A 24,544-nucleotide genomic window follows, 5' to 3' on the forward strand; every position below is an offset into this window, starting at 1 on the left:
ATGACAATCGAATCAACAAAATGAGTTAAGCTCATAAATTCAAACATTTGTAACCCATGAACCATTAGAAGTGCCCACTAAATGGTTTTTGGATGTTTTTTAGACAAATAGATGAAGAAGAAAATAAAAAGACCAAAAACATGGCAGACTGCAATATGACTGGAGTTTGTATGCAGATTGCAGTACCATTCTTCAATTTTTGTGTTCATGTATATAGATATATAAATACACACAGCATGCCCAGATCACAGTATTCTGCTCTTTTGGGCGTATTGAAACGTATTGAAAATTTGCATAGAAATTAATGTCTAAGTAGGCTAAACGATATAATTGACACGCAATTAGCAATATTATGGAGAGGGACCCTAATGAAGTTTCAGTGGCTGTGCCAACCTAAGAATGATCACTACTTAATTATCATATTAATGAAGTCATTAGTTGTCACTTAACTTTGATGGCAGGTGAGGTAAGAATGTCATGATCCTACAATTTCTCTGGCAAATATGTATTCAACACCAATTACATCCAAGTTAAGATCTCATCTGAGACAGAGCGACACATGCATGCCATGGCATAAACACGTCTAACACGCAGCAAGAACAAAAAAAACAATGGGGTTTATTGAATCATTGACTAAATCATTTTCAAGGTCACCTGAAGACAAACAACACAAATCAGCTGCACTAGTCCAACATAAACCATGGGCAGCAGATGGAACCACGATCTATGAGAGAGCGAGACGCGCTCTGGGTTGAGAGGGAGCTACAGTGGGTACTAAAGGCTAACACAAAAACACATTTCCAGTAAACGCTATGGCATGATTAGGCTACAAAAAAACAAAACTCAGATGGTGTCAAATTAGCATTGCGGCTCGAGGTCCTCCGACTCCCAGAGTCTCTTCTTTCATTCCAATTCATTTCAATTACCCAGTCATTCCCACCTTCTTCCCCGTGTCCCGATTAGCTCAGCCTGGCAATTTACAGTTGATCTTGCCTCATCTAAGGCTGAGCAATGGTGGAGGCAGGGAGTCGAGCAGTAATGGAATGAAATGTCACTCAGTTGTTGCCTTTGTCACAAAGATGCTGGGCAGGCCAGATGGGGAGGGCTTGAAGAGGTCTCGTTGGTAGGTGAAAAGTTGTGTGTATGTGTGTGTGTGGTCAGTGGTGCTTCTAGGTAAATGGACAGCAATATGGTGTCCTGCTCTGCTCTGTATCTTTCTTGTCCGACCATAAAACTTGCGGGCATCTCCACTGTGACCAGAGTAAGTAACACGGCCCCCGTTGTCCTCCACCGTGTAGCAGCTCGTCCTCATCATGGTTTCTTCACCTTTTTCACTGAAGACGAGCTGGATGCAGACTCTCTCCGTTTGCGCTGCAATGTGATACACAGAACAATCACATCAGGGTCTTGCAGGGATTTCCTCCTCTTATTGCACTACAGTCAGTGTAGCCTGGACGACTATTTTACCTATTTACAATCCATCATTTCTAGAACAAGTGTGCTAAACTGCCAGGCAAGCTCGTCATAAATAGTGAATGTTGTTTAAAAGGTCCAGTGTGTAAAATTTAGGAGAATATACTGGCATATATAAAGTTCATAGGTATGGTTTCATTAGTGTATAATAACTTGAAAATAACAATCATTGTGTTTTTGCTACCTTAGAATGAGACGTTTTTTTTTTGTTTTTTTTTTAATCCACAGAGGGATATACTAAGCATTAATAGACCAAAAAAAAAACCTCACATCTTAGACTTGGTCAAAAACACTTGAGATTTTTGATTTTGTTCAAAAGACTTAAAAAACAGCTCTAGTAGAAAGATCTTCACCCAATTGTTGAGTGATGGTTTGAAAAAAAATGTGGGTCTAAGCTGTGCAGACTTACTGAGTTGGGGGTAAGTGGTGCTCCAACAACATCAATGATCTGCTCCTTGGCCTCCACCTTGATGTCATCTGTACTGGGCCAGGACTGAGCTTCACCCCCTGGGGTGGATGCTGAAGTGCTGTTGGTGGAATTGAGCTCTCCCCCCTGTGTTACGGCGGCTAGTCCAGCACCTGTAATTCCACCACACCCACCTCCGCTACCAGCCTTCAGCAGGGCCTCATAGCGATGACGCAGCATCTGTTGTTCGTATTCACAATTGCTGTGGGCCTGCTTCAGCTCATACAGCAACACCAGGTCGCTACGCAGCTCATTGAACATCTGAACAATCTCCTCTGTGGGCATGGGGTTAAGATCTGGATCCACAGACAAACAACAAGGGCAAAGATGAGTGAAAATTACATTTAAGCACTTTTATTAAAACATCACAAAACCACAACAACTGCCATACCTTTAAAACCCTCCCATGTCATCACACAACTTCAAGATGAGGACAGGACCTCTGAGAAGCTGCATGCAGACACTGTGCCCACATGGTGTTTGTTAAGAAATAGGTAAGTGTGAGCTTGCTGCTTTTAAACTGCACTGTCCTCATTTCTTCCTGTACACATTTAAAAAATGTCAGAGTATTCCTTTAAGTGGTTGTTATTCAAAATAAAGAGAAATAAATCCCTGCTATACTGAAAACACCAAACCGAGACCACTAAATACCTAATTTAGGATCCTTATATTGGAAGTCTGTTGCAGAAGAGAGTTAAAAATTCAAAACTTTGAGACCTGAGCAATCATGAGCTAACATTTATCCACACTTACCCACTCCTTGCTCCATCAGGATCTGCTCGATGGCCTTGTTCTTCTTCTGGCCTACTGAGCTTGGCAGTTTCATCTGAATCACACACAAACATACAGAGAAAGTCACACACCAACACACATAAGGGTGTGATTTAAGGTGCCAGGGATATTAGGATAAACAGCACCACCTCGGGGCTTTTAATTCGTATGAAATGCACTTCAGCGGGCCAGATCAAAATGTCTTTATCCACTGAACTCTGTCTGACTGATTAGCTAGAGGGGTACTCCACTCCTTTAGCTGTGCTAATGCATTTTCCATAGAGAGCGGCAGCTCCTCATCAGTCTTGAAGATGAATAAGAGTCCCCTTGCTAGGTCTTACAGATATTAGCTAGTGACTAACAGAATTAATCATCTCACTGCTAATGAGAGATAGCTGGGCTCAAGTCAGACACTCTGGTTTCTCACATACGTCAACTGCAAAGTCAAGCTTCGCTAAAATTGTTTTAATATTAATAGTGTTCCAAACAAAACTTTACAAAAAAATAAAAAATTCTAGTTCAGAAAGTTCAGTACCAATAATAAATGTCAGCACAGTAAAAAGATATAGAAGTAATTAATATAGAACGTTGGGATTACTTGATGACTACTGTAGTTTCAGGTTTGTCCTTTGTTTCAGATTGGTGTCACTGGTATTTGAGAACCAAAGTGAAGTTTTAAGTTGAAGACATGTTTCAGAATATTCTTTCTGTAATTTTAATACCTCAATAGGATCTAGCTGTACTCACCCTCTGACTGCGCAGCGTGACTCCTGCTGATTTGAAGTCAGGGAACTTGATGCCTGCTGTCTCTGGAACAGCCTAAAGGAGAAGAAGTAAGTGATGAGAGATGAGAAAAGACACCCCTCTGAACTTTGGATGGCCTAGACATTTTAAAATATTAAAATAACTTATGGGATAAATCAGTGATTCACAAACGGAGAGACACAAGAGCCCCCTCAGTTTATCTGAGACACAACTGTTTTATCAAAATAATATCAAATGATGAATACAAAATAGCTGAATCGTAATTATTTCAATGTACTACTGCATTAAAGCACCATCATAAGGTTGACAGCTGAGGCAAGTCAGTCATAAAAATATTTAACAGTTGTTTGCCTCTACAGAAGAGGAAAACATTTCTCAGGTACCAATTGCTGGCTTGTGCTTTACTTGTGCTTCTTTTGTATGAGTGCATATCATACCGGTTTCTCTGTTTCTCTTTTTTGTGGGAGCTTCTTCTTGGAAACCCTCTTTTCGGCTCGTCTTAACTCTGTGGTTGTGTCAGCTGCTTTAATGAGTTTCTGCAGATCCTGGGCCTTCTTCTCACGCTCCTTCTTCCTTGTCTCAATCTTCCTGAGCTCTTGAATAAGATATTCCTCTTCTGCCACCTGCAGGAAAAACAAGCGAAGTGCAATCTTAATATTTACAAGGCTGAAAATCATCTTACAAGCTTTGGCAATATTACACAAAAATGCATTACTGCATTAATACCTGCAGTGATAATTGGTTAATTCTCAGCATGATGCTTACGCCAGGCAATATTATAAGTTATAAGATCTGAACAGCAGCATGAGAATCCAAATTCAAATCAAATTACAAAGATACTAACCTGTTCAGGCGTGCGATTGAACAGCTTCTCTAGTTGCTCTTTACGACGCCTTTCATGGCCGGCATCAAATATGTAGATCTTGGGCTCTGTCCCTGAAGCTGCACGAACCTTGGTCAGCTTACCACAAATACTATAATACCGTTCTTTTAGGTCCTCCACAGATCGTTTCTGAAGAGCATAAAAAGAAGATTGTTACTACAAGTAATGGCCTTAACTCACAGCATTCTGATTTTTGCAATATGCCCTCAGTGAAAGGGAACACAAGTACTGTAGATGAGTGACTGTGTGATTACTCTGTATTGCTGGTAGTCGTAGCGGTCGTGGACAACTATGAAGCGCAGGTCGAAGCGCTTGCACAGGTCAAACAGGTGGTCTGTCTCTGCTTTAGTCCAGCCATCATCATGCAGATGCACCTGATACTCCTGCTCTGAGTACACTGGTACCTGCACTGTCTATAAAAGGAGAAAGGAGAACAGAGAGAATACAGTGAATCAGGACGAGTATCTGAAAGGAGTATATCAGTGTATATGTGTGAAAAGGAGGAGAGGACAGAGGATGGAAAGCTGTAAATATCAATTGGTATTGTGATTAGACTAAAGGGGAAACTGTAGTCATTCCTACCTTGTTGAAGCGGGCAAAAGGGTAGTCCTTGCCTTCCTCTGCCACACGTCTCCAGTGGTGAAATATAGCCCCATCCCTGCGAGCAGGATTGGTGAAGGGCATCCACTTCCAGGGACGCACCTTTTTACAGCCCAGCTTGGCTTTGACTGTCCTGTAGCCCTGAGTAGTGTCACTGGGCAGCAAAGGGGGTGCATCTCTGGGGATTGACGGAAAAAACAAGGGTTTGTTAAAGCAAGGGTAAAACATCGGTGGAAAATCTGATTTATCTATTTTGTAGTCTAACCAGCTCAGTTATGTATGATTGTCTGTATGAAGGATAATATAAAAGCAGTGTGCAAAGTCTGAGCCCAGGGACATTGATATACAGTACGTTATTCGCCTTGAAATTTACTAGGACGGGCATTATACAAAATATGCTGCAAAACAGAAAACTGACAAGCTCTCTCTTTCAGCGAGGCTTCAACATGAACCACTGGGTGAATATGCCCCTGACTGTCACATCACTGGTCTTAGTTTCTGATTGACACACCAGAAAAGAATGGCATCTCTTGTCATTTTCCTCCGCCTTTTCTGAATTCGAGGTGAACAATCGTTGTCCATGGAAGAGACAAAAACACCCCGACTTCTCATCTTCACCCCGGGCCTTTACTAATGCAACCTTTTAACACTAGTAAGTAAGAAAATGGTAGTAAGTAGAGCAGCTTGACTCAAAACCTCGAGATTTAATCAATACAACGATTTTAGACAAACCAAAAGCGAGTTCCATACTTTTTATCTGAATAGAGGAGAGCGTAGACCTCTCGGTGCATTCCCTCTGGTCTCTTGAAGGTCAGCGTTTCTGTTGTCTTCTTCGATTTTTTCTGAGACAGGTGGTTGAGAAATTGGTTATTTATCCCCAAGAAAACTTTTGGTTATACTCTCTATCACAGAATAGCAACATCATCTCAATTTCTTGCTGTGGCAATGGCATGGTTTTGTGGTTTTTTTTTTAGTCCTATAGCCTGTGATCAGAGAAAATGACAATAAATACTGGGACAGGCATCATCAGGTACCTCACGGTTATTTCTCACCTTGTCCGAGTTGATGAGATCTTTCTTGCTGATGGGACCGTCATTTTCTCCCCCGGTCAACTCCAGAATATCCCTGACATCCGCACCAGTAGCCATGACTAACTGTGTTGTTAATTAACGCTCTCACAACCCGTCAAACGCGAATACTGTTCATTCATTCACAGGCACACATTCAGTAATGCGGCGGTACACTGTAACTAATACGCTCCTAGACAAAAGCTAACTTTACACAGAGCCGCAGACAGTTGACGCAGGGGTATTGTAGAGTTTGTTTTCGTGATATTACCGTGAACGCTTCTCGTAAACGTGAAAGCTATAGAGGCAGTTAATAAGAATATTAAGAAGCTAATGTTAAGGCTAGGTGAGAAGCTAAACAGACACTACTTCCGTCCCCGCTGTTGTCGTTGTGAACCCTACTGTTGTACTCAATAATGTACTGCTGCCCCCGTCAGGGCTGGCGGTGAACTGCAGGCTATTGGTTTTTATTTCAAATAAATCAAAACAACTAGTCTGATTGGTACAATGACAAAAACAATCATATTAACTCAAAGACCCTCTAGAAGCTAAATAACATGTCGTTTCAAACAGTTTATGCATTGGAGAATAAAACAGAATTAGATAACAGCTCTCATCTGAAAATCTAACATGAAAATAATAATATAGTAATAGTAATAATAGGTAGAAAATCAGAATCAGAATTACAAATAGTTTATTGATCCCGGGGGGAGATTTCGTTAACAGTCTACTCACACAAGGTTAAAGAAATAGTTTATATATATATATAATTTCCTAACACAATATATAAAATAGAAATTAATGTATATGTATATTTACATATAGTAAACGTAAAAATAAAAAATGGAAATAATGTGCATCAATTAACATGGAATTTACTAAATTAAAGCAAGATTTTTTTTAATTTTGTACATTAATTTTATACTATGAATAGGGGTGCTATCAATATCAATTATGATAAAGATTTATGTTAAAAGTAAAACAAAGTGACAAAGAGACGAGACACAGAGCAACTCAGATAAACTTGTTGATTCATGACGAAAGATGAAAGAATCGAAGATGTGCTTCCCCGGACATTTAAAGTCTGAGAGTGAAGAAGAAGCCAATTTCTCCAGCAACATACATACTAAACATCACTGAGTCAAAACTGATACATAATTCTGTTGATTTAATTTTATATTACTGATTGATTATTTATCCAAACCAAAATATGGTCATCATGTTTCAATTTTAAATCAGTCAAAAAATGGTTACCTGTACAAAACAATGTTTCTTTCAATGTAGTAAAAACATTTTCTCACAAAAATGTATGTATTCCGTGCGCTATTATTCTGAAAATCCCGTGTGTGCCGTGTTACCTTTACTTTGGAAAGTACCGGATGTGCCATTGTATCCCTGGTTTTAAAATTCCCAGCAGACGGCTCTCCGCCATTTTCGTTAGCTGGTGTCGCAGAAGTGGTAGGCGTTGTCATTAAGCTAACGTAGCGAGTATTTGTTGCATTCAGGTCACTTTTGAGGGCGCTTCACTCGTTAACATCAACCAAGACAGTTTAATTTAGTAAGACACTAAACTGCGCAAGACGATGTCCAACGAGCAGGCCGAAAATACTGCCGAGAAAGTAGGCCAGCCGCCGCAGCAGCAGCAGCAGCAGGGGTGAGTCCATTCATCACGGTTCCTTTGTTGGCGCTTACGAGCTAGCTGTGGCTAATTATCCAGTCTGCTTTAATGCTTCCGATCCACGGGAATGTCGTACTTCGACTAGTTTTTTGTTGAAAATGTTCCCTTAGTTGCACCCTGATGAGGCAGTTGTGTAATAACGCGCGCACTGTGTTTTAAATTTCGTCGTCTCCACGGTTGAGGTGGCGTGTGTTTGGGGCCCGTCTATTTACTGGGAGAATACGACCATTTTACGTAACAGAACGTAATTTCACGATAGCGGATCACTTTGCTGCTTTTAATGCTTAATAGTGTAGTTGGTTTTCCTTTTCTATTTGTTCTCGGTTTAACTATAGGTACTTAAATAATGTAACTTTAATTTAATTATCGGCTTACTATGTTCAAACAGCGGCCTTGCCATGCGGCTGAAGTGCAGTCGTCCTGATTGCAAACCATTGACTCCAGTTCAAATCATTATTAACTATATCTAATCGTTTCAAGTGTTTGCAATAGTATCACTAACCGTATGATTTATTCAAGATTTAACTAGTTGAAGATGTTTTTTCATTATCAGATTAAAGAAAATCCCTTTAGACCCACTAACGTTACTGGGTTGAGTTACAGCAGTGGTCTCATTTTACTCCTTATGAAGGAGTTATGTTAATGGCTTTACAAAAAGTCAAAATGGTGCTGCCTGTGTTATGTTTTAATTCTATTTAGTTAGTTATAATATGCAATAGCACATGATTGCAGTGATTTTACACTTAACTCTTGGCTGTATTCTGCCCCTTTCTGGGCTCTCTTGTAAAAGCATGTTGACCTAACTCACTATTACTCTCTGTATTAACTGATCTTTTTACACAGAGAAGTTAATGGGAAAGCCAAGCATGACTCCAGCAGGAAGGAGAGGCCCCAGAAGAGAGGTGGTGGCGGGCGCTACGAACCCTATGGAAATGTGAACAAAAGATACCGTGTCTTTGTCAGCAACATCCCATATGATGTGAAATGGCAAGCCCTCAAAGACCTGATGAAAGAAAAAGGTAAGGTGTTTGGATAAGGGATAGACTAAGTCACCTTTGGACATGACAAAAAGTTGCAGCATCCAGGGTCATTTTGTTTGACCACTGGAGCTTTGAGGGGCTTTTGGGAATTTGTGTAGGGACTTAAGTTGTACAAAGTTGCTCGAGATCTCGTGGGAGTTATTTGGAATAAAGGTTTTGGACGAGGTCCCTCTTATTTGTCCGTCAACTAAGGAGTTGCTGCAGACTTGAATACGTGCTGTGAACCTTAGACTGAACATTTATTCTCCATTGAGATTACTAAAACATTTTGTGGTTTTGGTGAAGTGGAGGTTGTACATGTGTAAAGCCGGTCCACTAATGTGAAAATCCAATGGCTTGGGATCATGAGTGGCATCATGAGATGCTTTTCCCCAAGAAATGCACGGAGAGGGGGGGGGGGGGAAGTACAACAGTTGTATGATGTTGCCCAGAAATGAGGAATACTCAGTTGCAACATGCAATTAATGGTAAAACCTGAGCTCTCATGATTTATAAATAAGTCCAAATTTTGGAGACATGTCAAACGAAATCATTTGTGATGCAGCAACTTCGAATTTCAGCAGGGGTTTGCCTAAAGTTTTCTCTTATATGTACAATATGGATTTACATGTGGTGTTACTCATGTGAAAGTACTTATAGCTATGGGGTATTGGAAAGTGATAGATGTACCATAAGTAATGCACAAAACTGGCATTTACTTGAAGTTAAAGCATGTGTTAAAGGTACAATCCTTTTTCCGAAGGAGTGCCTGGTATTTGTTTCATGACAACTGACTGTGGAGTTAAATTGCATTTTCTTTTTTAGGTGTGACCTTGACAAGCAAATGTTTTCTCAGCAGATCTCCATGTTGTGCCGAACACAGCTATGCGTTGGGGATTTCTTTGGGGTACAGGTCTACAAAATGAAGCAACTTCTTATGCACTGTCCTTGTCTGCAGAGGTTTGGTCACTGATGTCCATTCAATGAACAGACACGTGATCTGGAATGAAGGCGGGACTAAATCAAAATTCTGATATTGTGCGTTTCAGGAACAGGTCCACTTTTTAGAACATGTTTGCAGTTAGAGAAGTTTCTTCCCTTAAGAGTGTGCCGTCATTAAGATTATGGTTAGTTTTCTAGCTGTAGTTTTCCTCTTAGGCTCGGCTGATGGACGAATGTATTGATGCATTGGCCTGAGGTTTAAAATGGCGACATTAGACCAAGTATGTACAGGTTTGACAACGAAACGGGCTGAAGCATTGAACGGGTTTTGCCTTTTTGAAATTATTTGTTCAATTATCTCCAGCTAGAAGGTGGTGTTCACGGCATTATATCCAAACAGGAAGGCTGATGGCCATTTCAACAGTTGTTGTCCTCAGTCTATTGCTTTTGGTGCTTCGGGAGAATTCCAACAAGGACAGGCTAAGAAGTCTTTACTTTAAAAAAAAAAAAAAACCCAAGCTTGCCTTTTGTAGACCTGTACCATATTGTGCTGCTGCTGAGGTACTGGGGGAAGGCTCAGGAATGGCAGTCTGAGGTCACTGTCACCGGCCACCCTACTTGTGTTTCTGCTCTAAACCCCCATTGTTCTCTCGGCTTCTCTCCCCTTGGTGTGTGTCGTCTCTGGAATCTGATTTGTAGTGGGTGAGGTAACGTACGTGGAACACTTAATGGACGCAGAAGGCAAATCGAGGGTAAGTGCAAATACATACAAATAAAAAATATGAATAATCCTAGACAAACCTGTGTTTGTCAGCTTTGGTTTCTTTCTTTTCATTGTTGGGAATTGTTCAGATTCAGAAACCTGGTGGAGTGTGCGAGATGGTGACATGCGGAAGTGTGTTTTATTTGGTGTCGTCTGTGGCACTGACTCGAGGTCACCCCGAGGGTTGATGCTCTTACAACAGGACGTCAGCTTTCTTTGTAGCCAATTGTGGGATTGCAGTAGCTGACAATGTCCCTTTGGTTGCCGGATTTGCTCCTCATGAACTAAAGGGGTCTAGTCTGCTAGAGGTTGTTACACGGCTGTTAGATGGTTGTTAAATATAACCCATTCCGTAGAACTGTTTTACGGGAAAGTTACCTCCAATATCTTAGTAGTGGGGAATCCTATCTCACTGTGGATTTTCTGCCCTTTGGATGTTGGGAAAAATACTCTAATATTCACCAGATGTGACTGGGAAAAATGTGAGATCTTACCATTGTAATTCTATCTGGAATCAGAGTTGTTGCCAAGTCTGTAGGCTTGTGTGATGCTGAACTTTTTAATGTGCATGAAATTCAATATTTTTGCTTAAACTTAGTTTCAATTAGGACACCTGTTATAACCATTGCTTTTACTAATTTTAATTATTCTTTACTCCTCTGGGTGTGACCTGTTATGTCTTCAATCAACAAAGGGTTGCGCGTAAGTAAACTGTCCATTTATTTATAACTTTGTGTCTGTGATTACATGAAGACCTGTATCAGTATGTGACCAAAACCTGGAAGTTTATTGATTGCTCTAACAGGATATACTGTGTATTTCTGTCCAGTGTTGTTGAGTTTAGGACTGAGGAGCTAATGAAGAAAGCAGTGGAGAAGGTCAACAAGCACAACCTCAATGGACGACCCCTAAAAGTGAAAGAGGTAGGCCACAGCAAGACAAACAAAGAGACCAACATCAGTTGTGGATTTTCCTGAGTCACATTTTAATCCTTTTTTGCTTTCAGGACCCTGATGGTGTTATTGCTCAGAGAGAAATCAACAAGGCTCAAGGTGGAGGCCCACCAGGGGGCCATGGGGGAATGGGAGGAATGGGTGGAATGGATCGTATGAACATGGATCGAATGGGGCCTGGACCAAATGGCCCAGGAATGGTCAACATTCCTCCTAGCCTGATGAACAACCCCAACATCCCCAATGAGATCATCCATGGTCTCCAGGCTGGCAGGATTGGAAGCACTGTGTTTGTGGCTAATGTGAGTCTTCCAGAGTTTCCCCATTGTTTTTTATGTTCTAAAACCCCCAAATGTATATTAAGTGATATGAAAAGACAAAGGTCTTTCACAAATACACTTGAGAAACTGTAGCCGCTAAATATTTTTAATATAATCTTAATTACTTTAACAAAATGACTAAAGGTTCAGTATTGGTCAGCATTACCATTAGTTTGCAACTGAAACGTTAGTCTGACTTGTTTATGTAACCATTTCTCAAATTGCTCCTTGTGCCTACAGCTTGACTACAAAGTGGGCTGGAAGAAGCTGAAAGAGGTATTCAGCATGGCGGGCATGGTGGTGAGAGCAGACATTCTGGAGGACAAGGATGGGAAAAGCAGAGGCATGGGCACAGTGACGTTTGATATGCCCCTTGAAGCAGTCCAAGCTGTCTGTATCCTTTTGTGAAATGTTTGCTGATTTGATTACCTTGTTAGATGTAGGACCAGAATGTTAATTCAGTAGAATTGCATAGTTTCAGAAATGTCTCTGGTGTGCTTTCCTTAATGCTTTCACAGCTATGTTCAATGGACAGCTGTTATTCAACAGAGTCATGCATGTCAAACTGGTAAGTTGCTTAAACCTCACTGTACATTGGATCACATTGTGATTGGAGAGCACAGTCTGAATGCTTTTATGTTGCTTTTTTTCAGGATGAGAAATCCCTGCCCAAAGACTTTGGACCTCCTGACAGAGGAGCTTCTGCTCTTCCCCGTAAGTATAAACCATACCCCCAATATTATAACCATTGCATCTTTGCCAGTTAAATGTATTTACTTTGGTTTGGTGGAGAACTGCATCTATGATATTTTTGTGTATTGGGTGCAGAGTAAAACTATTTAGGGACACTGATATACACAGGGTGCTTTGTCAGGTGCCATGGGGGCCTCTACAACACACTGAATAAACATTTTAGAGGTCCCTACAGCTTAAGTGCTGCTTCTGCCTTTCTGATGCTAAAGATAGTAATAGTGTATGCAGTATATTTATTTAAAATTTCTTGTCTAGGCAGAATTTTAATTCTGTACCCATTTTTTCTGCCCAAGGTGGCCTGAGTGGTATTGGTTTGGGCCTGGGACCTGGTGGCCAGCCCATTGATGCTACCCAACTCAACAGAGGAGGAGGAGGAGGAGGTGGTGGTGGAGGAATGGGCAACATGGGACCCGGAGGTAACTAGCTACTATGTTTTGTGAGATCCTTGAACAAAAGACACCAGTGAAATCAGTGGCTTATTATCACTCTTCTCGCTTGTAGGAATGGATGGAATGGGCTTTGGCAACATGGGAGGTCGTATGGGGGGAGGAGGAGGAGGAGGAGGAGGTACGTACTGAAGATTTTCAAGTGGCTCTGGCCCTTGCTGTATTCACCTCAGCTGCTGTAAACTCAGTGCTTTCTCTATCAATCAAAGTAAAAACTTTTAAAAAGTGTTACTTCGAAACATTTACCATTAGACTTTAGCTCTATTACACAAAGGTTATCATTGAGGAAAGCACAGCAGATTGCATTTTATATAAATTATATATACTTTAAATATTAAGTTCCACTGGTACCATAAAGGTATAAAATTTCCATGCCCCGCCTATCTATCAGTTTCTGGTTTTGTCCTCTGGCATTAAGACTTTGTTCTCCTCTGTTATAGGAATGGACAACTTTGGAGGAATGAACAACATGGAACGTTTTGGTTCTTCAGGGATGGGCAGGATGAATGGTAAGGAGGCGTTTTGTGATGTTAGACAGAAGCAAACGTGGGACACTTTCACGTTTTGCTGGACATTTCTAATGGTTTCATCTCTTGCATTGTCAGAGATGGACCGTGGGATTGGTGGTGCTTTTGACAGGGAGTTTGGGCGAAATGAAATGGGAATGTCTCGCAATAATTTTGGAGACTCCTTTGAGAGAGGAATGGGTTAGTATTTTCAGGATTTTGTTTGAAATTCCTCTGATTACATCTGATGAGGCTCAGAGTAGTTATGCTCGCTTAAGCAGTCAATGTAACATTTCTTTTTCCTCTCTGTTTACTCGCTCTTATAGGAAACTCCCTGGGTATGGATCGCATGAGCTCTGGAATGGACCGCCTGGGAACCAGCATGGACCGCATGGCAGGGATGGACCGGATGGGCATGGACAGGATGGACCGCGTGTCTGACCTGGACAGGCTGGGTTCTGGGTTTGACCGGATGGGCTCGGGAATGGACCGGCTGGGGCCCAGTATGGACAGGCTTGGACCTGGCCTGGACCGTATGAGCTCCAGCATGGAACGCCTCGGCCCAGCTGGGTTTGACCGCTTAGGCCCATCTGGTTTGGATCGCATGGGTTCTGGCCTGGACTTTGGTTCCCCAATGGGTATGGATCGCATGGGCAACACCGGGCTTGACAGAATGGCCACCAGCTTCGACCGCATCAGCTCCACTGGAGGACTTGACCGCTTCCCCTCCGGTGGCCTCGACCGCATGAGCTCTGGCATGGATCGCATGGGGTCTGGAGGTGTTGGCGGTCAGTTTGATCGTTCTGCTGACTTGGATCGTGGATTTGGTGGCAACTCCTTTGGAGGAGCTGGAGGGCCTGGAACCGGAGGAGGCAATGTCAGGAAGGGATGCCAGATCTTTGTCAGAAATGTAAGTGTTTCTCAATAAGGCATTTTGGTTTAATTCAAGGTTGTGGAATGAAATTTGGATATAGTTCCATATTGTGCTACTTTGAAAAAGTCTTAGTTTGATGAATTGTTGAGGAAGAAATGAACAGTCTCACAGCCTGAGGGAAGAAGCTGTCTAAGTCTGGTGGTACAGCAGTGGAAGCTTCTGTGCCTCTTCCCAGATGGCAGCAGGGTGAACAGGCTGTGGCTGGAGTGGGTGCTGTCTTTCAGTGTCCTTTTGGCTCTGTGCAGGCACCTCACCAATATCACCGCTCCTCTCTGGACATGTTCTCACACGACTATAATTAATTTTGAATACATTTTGTCTTTCAGCTGCCATTTGACTTCACCTGGAAGATGCTGAAGGATACCTTCAATACATGCGGTAAGAATAGTCATAGTAAAAATAAAATGAATAATTGTTTATTTTAAATTAAACATGACTTATAACATTGGTTTTCTCCCCTCTCCAGGCATGGTTCAGTATGCTGATATTAAGATGGAGAACGGCAAGTCCAAGGGCTGCGGTGTGGTTCGCTTCGACAACCCGGAAACTGCTGAGCGCGTCTGCCGGACCATGAATGGCTATAGGCTGAATGGAAGAGAAATTGATGTTAGGATTGATAGAAATGCATAAGTCATTCGTGTGCATTACATCAGACATTTCATTTAGTCTCTAATGTCTAAACGCTCTGTATCATCTGAATTGCCCTTCAGCATATTCATATTCACTTGGTTTGTTAGATATTCGTACCGGTGCAAATGTTGTTTTAGTTATTTGTAACAGTGAACGTGTTTTAGTTCTTGCTTAAATTTTACTTTTTTTAGAGACCAAATTTTTAATTTTTTTTTTTGTCATGCTTCACTTGTCATTGCCTTTGTTCTATAAGGTGTTTTGATAAATAAACCTTAATATCTGAAATGCTTTGGACTCCTTTGTGTTATTGCTTTGTCTGTGAATGGATCAATCATCAGATCATCAGCTTATAGTTTTCTTGTGATTAAAGCAGTAATGCTAAATGACGTTCACATTCTTATCATTTGATGTCAGTTAACATTTTTGAGACAAACATAAGTATTAGTGTTACTGGTGTACTAATGCACGAAGTTGAATGATGGCCCATTTGAGCAGTATGTGGCGATAAAGCCCACGGGGTCAATAATAGGAGGCATCGTCTCATGACCTCCCCCTCGTGGATGTGGAAGGTCACCACCGGAAGAAGGTCATAGGCATTACATTCAAGATGGCGACCCCCTTGTGTCAGTGTTACCAGGTGAGTTCTTGGGACTCTTTGTGCTTAATATCAGAATTTAAACGAAACAAAACAGTAAAGGGAGAACTTACACGGTGTTTTTGAGCTGCTGGTTTTACTATTGACTGCGAGTGTCACGAGTTGTTTTTAACCCAGACGAGGCTGCTAACGTGGCGATGGCTAGCTCAGTTAGCTCTTTGATTATTAAATGTGTTTAAAGTCTAAAGCGCAGGACCAAATCTTTTTAAATGTAAAATGTAAAATGTCAACTGTGACCTGATCTTCCCACCGTGCCTGCTAATGAACACAGTGTCTCTCCATTCATGATAAACGCAATCACTTTATTGACTTAATGGCTCCATTTATGACAAACTACTCTAATATGTTCCTCCACCGCTTCGGCTGAATACAACGAGGTTTCACGCAGTAGTGATTTATCAGTTAAATACCCGAATATGAAGACTTTGTCTCCCTAGTGATTGTCAGTAGCTACGTGGTTATCTAAAGTTTGAGGCTGACTTCGTATGTGTGTCTCCAGATATGTGTAAGAAGAGGCTTGGTGGCTTTCCCTTCCTCTTACCTGCTGCTTCACAACAGACCCAATGTCTACAGGATACGTGGGGCCCTCACCTGTTCTTCTCAGGTACCTGACCGTGTTACTGTCACCCCACTCTCTTTACACACCCCACAGACCTCACTGTAGTTTTATTAAGACACAGTTGTAGTGGTTATCATTGTTATAACTTAGCAAAATGAACACACAGTTGCCAATATTAGCTACTATGTATTTGTGTTATAATATTCAGTCTTTGTGGTGTTTCTGAATTGCATTATGCAGAGAGGTGTTTCTGTTGTTTAGTCTACCCTGTTTGATACAAATAGAGTGGACACAATAATAGAAACACCTGTCAGTATAACGCAATACAATTCAACAGCAACAAAAACTGCAGCCTCCAGAAATTACCATTCATTTCAATCATCATCTCTCTGAACAATAAGTGGCTTTATTGCAGGACTGTTTTATTTCACTGTGTAAGTTTTAACTGCGTGTATCTATGAACTGGTATCGGTTTATTTAAATTTTAGGTTGAAAACAAGCATATAAAGAATAGTGAAAAAGCAGGGGCTCATTAGAAGAACAGTATGAGCAGTGTAGGCTTCAATCCATTAGCTGCATATCTACTATCCTAAAGTGCTCATGTCATTATGCTTGTTTCCTACCTTAAGTTTATTATCTTGAACAGTAGGGCACACCTCCCTCAACTGGTCTGAGTACATAAGCAACGCTATGAACATACAATTTCAAGTTTCATTGAAGTACTGTAGACATGCTTGGAGGAAATGAATCATATTTGTTGTTTCTTATTCATACCAACAAGGTGCTTCAGTCACCCCTCCTGCAGGTAAGGTATTTGTCAGGGGAGAGAGGCGGTGGCAGAAAAGGTTTCCTGGGGGAGTTTCTAGACAACCTGAAGCAGGAGCTAAACAAGAACAAGGAAATGAAGGAAAACATCCAAAAGTTCCGGGCAGAGGCCAAAAAACTGGAGGAGTCGGATGCATTGAAACAAGCCAGAAGAAAATATGTTAGTATATCGCCACACACACATACATTATATCTGTGTTAATATGAAAAAGAAGTAATAGATCTAAACACCCCCAACCCTATCTCTTTCCCAGAAAACTATAGAGTCTGAAACTGTGAAGACCTCCGAGGTTCTCAAGAAGAAGTGGGGAACCATCTCTGAGTCAGTCAAAGAGGTAAATGTGATTTCTTTCTTTTGATTGACATATGAAAGTGTGCTATTCAAGTTGAGCCATCCACACTTATAAGTTGTGTGTGTGTTTCTGTGTGTATGGACAGGGGTTTGGGGATGTCACTCGTACAGAAATTGGGAAAAAAATCAAGGAGGGAATGGAGGGAGCAGCCAAAACAGCGAAGACCTCAGCAGAGAGCGTCTCTAAAAGTGGAGAGATGTTGGGGAAGACCGGCACGTTCAGAGCAATATCACAGGTATGGATTCACTGTGCTCACTGTGGTGACTTGTTATCAAAAGTTACACTGCATTTGTTGGTTTTTGCTTTTCTTAAATAAAGTAAAGATACTTACTTGACACATAATCTTAACCCTTTTAAGTAAGGCAGGACTGAGAAGTGTCTCATTGTGAATCTAAAGATCTGGGTAATGTTAATATTGTATGCAAATAAAGATAAAACAGTCCATTTGTTTGTTGTTGTTTAATTTTGTATGGCTTGAACACACACTATACTAGCACCTTTATTTAATGATATTTCACTTAATTACAAATTTGGTTCACTTTGTTGGGTAAATAATTTGTCATATTTCATTCATAGAAACTTCTCAGGGGTAAGGATAAACATAGAGAAATAGTGATTAGGAATCACTTCATTAGGAGTGTCTTGAAAATGATACATAATAACTCTATTCTGCTACCCGTTAATCTGTTTTCAGGGCATGGAGAGTGTGAAGAAAGAGATTGGTGACTTGGGTCACGCTGGACCTTATCGGCCTCCTGCAAGACTCAGGAAGAGGAGTGAGTTCTCCTCCAAGGGGGCAGGGGATGACACCAAGGTCTTCGAAGCCAACGAGTACGTGAGTGCCCTCTGCTTCTGATACTGACAGGGGAACACCTCACTTTCTTTCTTTCTTGGCCTCAACAAAGCTACAACCATCAATATATGTAGCCACACAACTACAGCAGGCACCGAACATTAAAGACTCTGACTGACACAGGCACAAAGGAGTTCTTTAACCGATTGAATGTACACAGCTGAGCTCTGTATCGTCTGCCTTATGGTAACAGCTCATACTGGGAGAATGTGGGATAGATCACAGAGGATTGTCTTTACCTGTTTATGGCACTTAAGGTCATAAAGGTCATTTTCATCGCCGTCTGAACAAAATGTGCTAACTGTTTTTTTATGCCACAGGAATATTCCCAAATCATGCAGTAATTCCATATCTGATAACACTCTCCAAAACAGCCTGATAAAACAAGAGCATAGTTTTCTTTTTGACTCCATACAGACACAGCCTACGTAAAAAAATACAATCTTTGACAAAAATTAAATAAATAATAAAAATACAGGAAGCTGAAAAACTGTGAGAGCTGAGAATCACATATAGCCAGGTACCAAGAGACTACCCAACTTTATCCGAACTACTATTAGGGAAATGATTGCTTTTGGGGATGGTGTATTTCTCAAAGTGGAACCTTGATAGTATTCCCAATGTTTCTTTTACATGTAGTTAATTGTTTCTGCTGTAAACACTGCAGTGTTTTCCTTTCTGGCTTAAAGAAATGGCCAGCATGAGTGCAGCAAGACAACAGGGATACGTTTCACTCGGGCCGCGGTTTGAAGCTTTACTTTGTGTGTTCTTCAGGGAAGCTATGGGTGTGGTGCTCCACAAAGACTCAAAGTGGTACCAGCAGTGGAAGGACTTCAAAGACAACAATATGGTCTTCAACAGTAAGGACTAACTGACCTCTTTATCTTTCTGTCTGTATCCTTGGCTGAGTAGTGATAAAGTAAAACAACATAGTGGGCCTAGTTAAACAGTCTGCAAGAATCTGGGAGAATCCACATCAGTCAGGTTGTCCTGCATGTGGTTTTGCTATTGTTGGGGCTCTGGTGAGATAAATTCATCTATAGCAAAATTATCCAAGTAATAAAACTTGTGTAAGATATATTTGTGCCTGGGCCTGGAGGCGTGAAACACTTTACTAACCTTCAAGTTTATGAGGCTCCACTAATAAGCATTTGCTGAAATATCCAGTTAATAGAAGGTGCTGCTAAGGGATCAAGAGGAGAGTCTGTATAACGAGGGGGGAGGGTTATAAATGAACATCACTGCTGATTTAGTCGATATTGTGCACATTAGGGAACCAGCATTGAAGATTAATAATGTTTGGACAGGCGGAAGTACTTGGGCTACAGTTAGGACATTGTGCAAAGTCAACAGATTTGCAGCTATGTAGATTTCCATACAGTAGCTATTGTTGCACCATCAACACTTTTTACTCTACCCTAAGTAAGACAGTTGGACCCTGCTAAATACATGTACATGTTGTGTGTGTGTTTCTGTGTGACTGGACTGAAGAGATGTTTATGTTTATTTATCAGGACATGTATTCATACAGTGATCCATCAGTCAGCCAGCAGTGGGGCGCAGCAGCCGTTTGCTGAGCCTCCGTTTTTATCCTTTTTCATTCCTCATATTGTTTAACCAGCTGTCCCTGAGGGATTTCATATTTTGGACAGGAAAAGTGATGTCTGAACTCTGAATATGAACTTACTATGAATTTGAATGAATGTGTTTCCCCCCACCACCACCTCTGTGCGTGTGTGTGACATACCGTCGTTCTTACGTTCACTGCAGGGTTCTTTGAGATGAAGATGAAGTATGATGAGAGTGACAACGCGCTGATCAGAGCATCTCGTGCCGTCACCGACAAAATGACAGACCTCATAGGTGAGATACCTCTAGTTTGGTAATTTGCATTAATCAAGCGGAGAGGTTGTCTTGGTTTTCTTCAGTAGCATAAACAATTCTTCACCTTAGCCATCAGTATCCTGCAGTTACTGTGTATTCTCCTTCATGCATATTATTTCCTGACCATGTGTCCGTGTTTGTTTAGGTGGGCTGTTTTCTAAGACAGAGATGTCTGAAGTGTTAACAGAGATTTTGAAGGTGGACCCATCTTTTGACAAAGATTCTTTCCTCAAGCAATGTGAACGAGATATCATCCCCAATATACTGGAGGTATGTTGGACAACGCCTGTACCAGTGTCTGTGTAACTCAATTGTTAAATCCATTGAATTTTTTAAATAAATCAAGTAAGACAAATGCCAGATGATGTTTCTGAAAATAATTGTATTATTTTTAGGCAACATTGAATTACAGTAGATATTACAGTTGATGTAATTAGGATATTGTGACACTAATGAGAATAAGACATAAAACATTTCTACAAATGCTGTATTAATATAAAACATAGGCTGAGCTCTGTGATTAGGTTTTGATTTACCCTTTCAGATGTATCCCCAAAGGTTTTATTAAGCTGGAGTTTGCTCTGTCTCCATGCAGGCAATGATCAGAGGGGAGCTGGAGGTACTAAAGGACTGGTGTTATGAAGCGGTACGACCTTTCTCTTACACTGACTCTGAGCTTGAAACACAGACACCATAGGCTTCTTTTGTTATTGATATGTAATACAGTAGTTAGACTAACCACAGAGCACACTGGTGACATTGGTGCACATATTGCCTTTGGGTGGGCATCTTGAAATGTTTGGTCATAATGTTATCTTATCTACTTTTTCCTCCGTGTTGGGTGTCTAGACATACAGCCAGCTGGCACACCCACTTCAGCAAGCCAAGGCCATGGGACTTCAGTTTCACTCTAAGATCCTGGACATTGACAATATTGATGTAAGTTACTCCAGACTGCACTACACAAGATTAATAATGATTGAGTACTGGCACTGGCACAATTTTTACTAAATCCCAGTAATTCACGGTTTTATAATAATACTATATTTGTTTTGGTTATACCTATAATTGGCCTCCTGCCAGTTGCTGGTAATCTAAATGATCGTTACTGGTTGGAATTTTACAACCATAATCAGCAAGTAATCCATCCAAACATGTCCTTGTTTTAGTCCTTACAGCATTTTTATCTCTATCAGCCATAACGGCTGTATTTTTAAATATCTCTTAAGCCATGATAAACAATTTTAATAGTTGAATACCACCTAAAAATAAATGTTATACTGAAAAAAGTATATACTGTATTTTTCCTCTTCTCCAGTTGGCCATGGGAAAGATGATGGACCAGGGTCCGGTGCTGATTATAACCTTCCAGGCTCAATTAGTCATGGTGATCCGAAACACCAAAGGAGAGGTGGTGGAGGGAGACCCCGTAAGTTACACACACGCAAACAGAAACACAAACACCATTAAGAAAACAATCTTTGATTTGCTAAAATTGGCACAAAACTCAACAAGCGTAAGTTATATGTTATGTGCGTATGTGTAATGTTATAGAAATAATGCAAAGCTTTAGCGGGCACTGCCATAATCACACGTGTCAGAATGCAAATGAGGCACCAAGAGAATGTTATGAGACACTGAAGCCACTTTTTACTATTTGTTCATAGCTTTTATTCATTTAGACCCATGACCCAGTCTGAAGCTTTATTGGTTGTAAATCAGCCGTGTTGTTCACTCAGGTCTCCTCAGGGACACCAGCGATCGGTTAGGAGGTCAAGGTATCCACTCAGTACCATGCAGTTGGCATCTGCCCAGTGTTCAGATTTAACGACTACTGCAAGAGGATTAATGGTGGATATACTGTTCTCCCACGTTTTATCAGCTGAATCCAAATGACTGGACATCCAAAGACAGACTCTGCCCTTATGGACTACAGTATTTAGTGACCCCTACACCCAGCTTCTTACTTTCACGCCTCATCTGGTCGCAGACTTTTAAATCTTTTTCTAAAATAACCACAAAATAGCTGCTTATATTTGCTTTGTCAAAAATTCAGTTACAGTTTAAAATATCTTCCCTGCCTTTCAGTGATTAAGAAGAATTGAACAATTAAGAATAAGTGTACCCATCTGTTCTTTCACCCTCCAGGACAAAGTGCTCAGGATGATGTACGTGTGGGCTCTGTGTCGAGACCAGGAGGAGCTCAACCCATATGCTGCCTGGAGACTACTTGACATCTCCGCCTCCAGCACAGAACAGATCCTCTAAGACTTTTTGATACACACAAAACACTCAGCCCGGGAGAGAACATACTGTACCTGAACAGACCCTGGAGCTGACTGGGAAAGAAAAGGGGTGGGGGAGGAATGCACATGGAGAGGAGGGGACAGACAAATGGGACATGGGCTCACTTCACCCCAAAAACATTGTGGAGTGGTGTTGCTAAACGTTTGATGCTTCACACTGGCTTTGGGTTCAGTCACTGCAATCCCTGGTTTTTCTTTGAATGCCTTTTCTAACCGTTCCTCTGGCTCACACTAGGGGGCGGTAGACAACTAACAACTCTCATCTACCGTATTTTCTGCCAAGCCCTTTTTCCATTTATTTAAACTGTATGGTGCAGGGCAACCATTGTTGGCAGTTACGGTATAAATTAATTTATTTAACTTGAACTTATGAATATGAAAAAAGGAAATGTGGAAATAAAGGGAGCTGATTTGTAATCAAGCCCCTGAGCTACACTTTGGTGTCAGTATCTCAACAATCTCAGACGTCTCTGCCACCTTCCTCTGTCCCATCTGTCCCTTATACTCTCTTTTCCTCTATGAGACGTCGCTATCTTGGTGGTTGGTGGCCAATCAGTGCTCTCCTAGATCCTTGTTTGTATAATTATTGTCCAATTTAATTGTTAAACATGTGAGAAAGTCTATATTTATTATGAAAAATAAAGATGACCCCTGTTTTTCACACTAGCAGACATTTTTGAAAAAAAATGTATATCAAATATTTTTTACTTTGTACCCTGCAAATGGTTAAGCTTCTCTTCTGATCGGGAGGGTATCGTGATTCCTTTTAGGGCAGTTGCTAATTATTTTTTTAGATTAAATCCTCAAGTGGGATTTTAGTGTTTGCTATAATATTTCCTTTGGGAAAAATGCTGCTTCTGAGAGATTTTTCTACAGTTGTATTTCCAGAGCAGAGCTAGAGCACTCATTTGCTTTGAGTGACGTTTAGCTGCCTATGTAAACCAGATTGTAGTGAACATGATCATTTTGACAGCTGTCTTGGTCTATGGGGTACACAGGAACACAGAGATCATCTCTTACCCAGACCAAATTAGATTAAAAGTGAGATTTATCTTTACCTCAGTGTACATTAACACTACGTGCCATCAGACAGTTTTGTTCGCAGCATTCAGGTGACACATCCTTTTGACCTTCAGTGTTTTGGAGGCTTATAAGTATCTCCTATATGTGTTCACTGTGCCATGTCATTGTCCTACACACCAGGGCCATATGGGCTACTATCAACAACCCAAAGCTCCTCTCTTTATGGGCTAAATGGCACACATTTCACCAAATCTCACCAGTCATCTCTCAGGCTTGTCAGATCTGTCATAACAAGTCCTGGACGGTGGGGATAGAGGTCGCCTCTGCACACTGTCTGCCTGTCTTTGAAAACCCTCAGCTGGCTGTCTGGGCAAATATATTCTACTGCAAAACTCTTAGTGTGACTCTCTAAATTGACGAGTTATTTGGATTCATAGGATTTCGCCTAATTACATTTTATTTTATAAACACATTAAATGGTGTTTATTTTGTGTTGGTAACCATTTAGTCCTCATTTGTTCCCGGCACAGTTCATATAAGGTCAGAGAATGTTGTAAACAAAGCTACGTCACACTGAGCCTTTTTCTCTCGTCATCTATATGTCATCTTATCTATATATTTCCACTCTGTAAGATGTCACCACCTCAATTAAAATGTCTGAATTGCTATCACCCTGATAACTCTGTTTTTGTGCTCTTATTTTGTTATATATTATATATAACAAAAGTTATATAATGTTATGTCCCATTAAATTAAACCTAGATCCCAGTGGAGAGCCTTTGCGCTTCATTCAGGACATGTGCTTCACTACAGTGTGTCTTAAAATGCTTTTGGGTGTAGGGTGCAGATGAGAGGGTGCAATCACACTACAGTAGCTGTTCATCGTCCGTGGCAGCAGTCAGACAGCTCAGTGCAGACGGTGGAATGCAGAGCCGAATGCAGTGTTGCATTAATTCGGACTGGCCTGTTCTCACACAGCAGGATTGATTACAGCAGCCCTGGGTGAGAAGGCAGGGGGAGGCTTTTTAAAAACAAGCTTGCATGTTGTGTATGCCTGCATGTGTACTGTGCCGTACTGTATGTCTGTCTGTATATGACCAGCAGCTCCACTGTTCCA

General features: G+C 41.1%; 3 protein-coding genes across 5 annotated transcripts; 2 read left to right on the plus strand and 1 right to left on the minus strand.

The window, feature by feature from the left end:
- Positions 1-597: 597 nt before the first annotated feature.
- On the minus strand, positions 598-6,430 carry dmap1 (DNA methyltransferase 1 associated protein 1). The gene is made up of 10 exons (XM_035653976.1): positions 6,011-6,430; positions 5,709-5,800; positions 4,941-5,136; positions 4,613-4,771; positions 4,320-4,487; positions 3,913-4,098; positions 3,458-3,529; positions 2,693-2,765; positions 1,883-2,235; positions 598-1,371 (listed from the first exon to the last, which is right to left on the minus strand). The coding sequence occupies exons 1-10, from the start codon at positions 6,104-6,106 to the stop codon at positions 1,312-1,314; spliced, it is 1,455 nt and encodes a 484-aa protein (XP_035509869.1). The 5' UTR covers positions 6,107-6,430; the 3' UTR covers positions 598-1,311.
- Positions 6,431-7,428: 998 nt separating this feature from the next.
- hnrnpm (heterogeneous nuclear ribonucleoprotein M) lies at positions 7,429-15,254 on the plus strand. Of its 3 annotated transcripts, XM_035653100.1 has the most exons (16): positions 7,609-7,679; positions 8,547-8,722; positions 10,364-10,416; positions 11,122-11,129; positions 11,257-11,350; positions 11,434-11,682; positions 11,941-12,094; positions 12,219-12,268; positions 12,354-12,414; positions 12,747-12,869; positions 12,955-13,020; positions 13,340-13,408; positions 13,505-13,606; positions 13,732-14,315; positions 14,666-14,717; positions 14,806-15,254. In XM_035653100.1, the coding sequence occupies exons 1-16, from the start codon at positions 7,609-7,611 to the stop codon at positions 14,967-14,969; spliced, it is 2,076 nt and encodes a 691-aa protein (XP_035508993.1). In that variant the 3' UTR covers positions 14,970-15,254. The 3 variants fall into 3 exon arrangements, with proteins under 3 accessions (XP_035508994.1, XP_035508993.1, XP_035508995.1); XM_035653101.1 differs by lacking the exon at positions 12,955-13,020 and having other exon boundaries at positions 7,429-7,679; positions 12,747-12,833; positions 14,806-14,969; XM_035653102.1 differs by lacking the exons at positions 7,609-7,679; positions 10,364-10,416 and having other exon boundaries at positions 8,590-8,722; positions 14,806-14,969.
- A 268-nt stretch (positions 15,255-15,522) lies between these two features.
- On the plus strand, positions 15,523-24,107 carry timm44 (translocase of inner mitochondrial membrane 44 homolog (yeast)). Its single transcript, XM_035653952.1, has 13 exons — positions 15,523-15,606; positions 16,124-16,228; positions 16,965-17,168; positions 17,263-17,343; positions 17,447-17,596; positions 18,056-18,192; positions 18,989-19,074; positions 19,985-20,077; positions 20,244-20,368; positions 20,694-20,744; positions 20,948-21,037; positions 21,417-21,527; positions 22,247-24,107. The coding sequence occupies exons 1-13, from the start codon at positions 15,577-15,579 to the stop codon at positions 22,364-22,366; spliced, it is 1,383 nt and encodes a 460-aa protein (XP_035509845.1). The 5' UTR covers positions 15,523-15,576; the 3' UTR covers positions 22,367-24,107.
- Positions 24,108-24,544: the final 437 nt, after the last annotated feature.

This window comes from Morone saxatilis, unplaced genomic scaffold, assembly GCF_004916995.1.
Source record: "Morone saxatilis isolate NCDOM2014 unplaced genomic scaffold, NCSU_SB_2.0 Contig12, whole genome shotgun sequence".
In the NCBI taxonomy this organism is placed as follows: Eukaryota; Metazoa; Chordata; class Actinopteri; family Moronidae; genus Morone; species Morone saxatilis.

What these genes read in the sequence shown, in the direction of transcription:
- dmap1 (XM_035653976.1), bottom strand. Translation starts at nt 6,106, where the DNA reads ATGGCTACTGGTGCGGATGTCAGGGATATTCTGGAGTTGACCGGGGGA. An exon ending in ACGACTACCAGCAATACAGA is followed by an intron (nt 4,488 to 4,612) that starts GTAATCACACAG and finishes TATGCTCTTCAG; the next exon opens with AAACGATCTGTGGAGGACCT. An exon ending in TCACGCTGCGCAGTCAGAGG is followed by an intron (nt 2,766 to 3,457) that starts GTGAGTACAGCT and finishes TGTGTGATTCAG; the next exon opens with ATGAAACTGCCAAGCTCAGT.
- hnrnpm (XM_035653100.1), top strand. Translation starts at nt 7,609, where the DNA reads ATGTCCAACGAGCAGGCCGAAAATACTGCCGAGAAAGTAGGCCAGCCG. An exon ending in CAGCAGCAGCAGCAGCAGGG is followed by an intron (nt 7,680 to 8,546) that starts GTGAGTCCATTC and finishes CTTTTTACACAG; the next exon opens with AGAAGTTAATGGGAAAGCCA. An exon ending in AGACCTGATGAAAGAAAAAG is followed by an intron (nt 8,723 to 10,363) that starts GTAAGGTGTTTG and finishes TCTGATTTGTAG; the next exon opens with TGGGTGAGGTAACGTACGTG.
- timm44 (XM_035653952.1), top strand. Translation starts at nt 15,577, where the DNA reads ATGGCGACCCCCTTGTGTCAGTGTTACCAG. An exon ending in AAGGTCTTCGAAGCCAACGA is followed by an intron (nt 18,193 to 18,988) that starts GTACGTGAGTGC and finishes TGTGTTCTTCAG; the next exon opens with GGAAGCTATGGGTGTGGTGC. An exon ending in TGGACATTGACAATATTGAT is followed by an intron (nt 21,038 to 21,416) that starts GTAAGTTACTCC and finishes CCTCTTCTCCAG; the next exon opens with TTGGCCATGGGAAAGATGAT.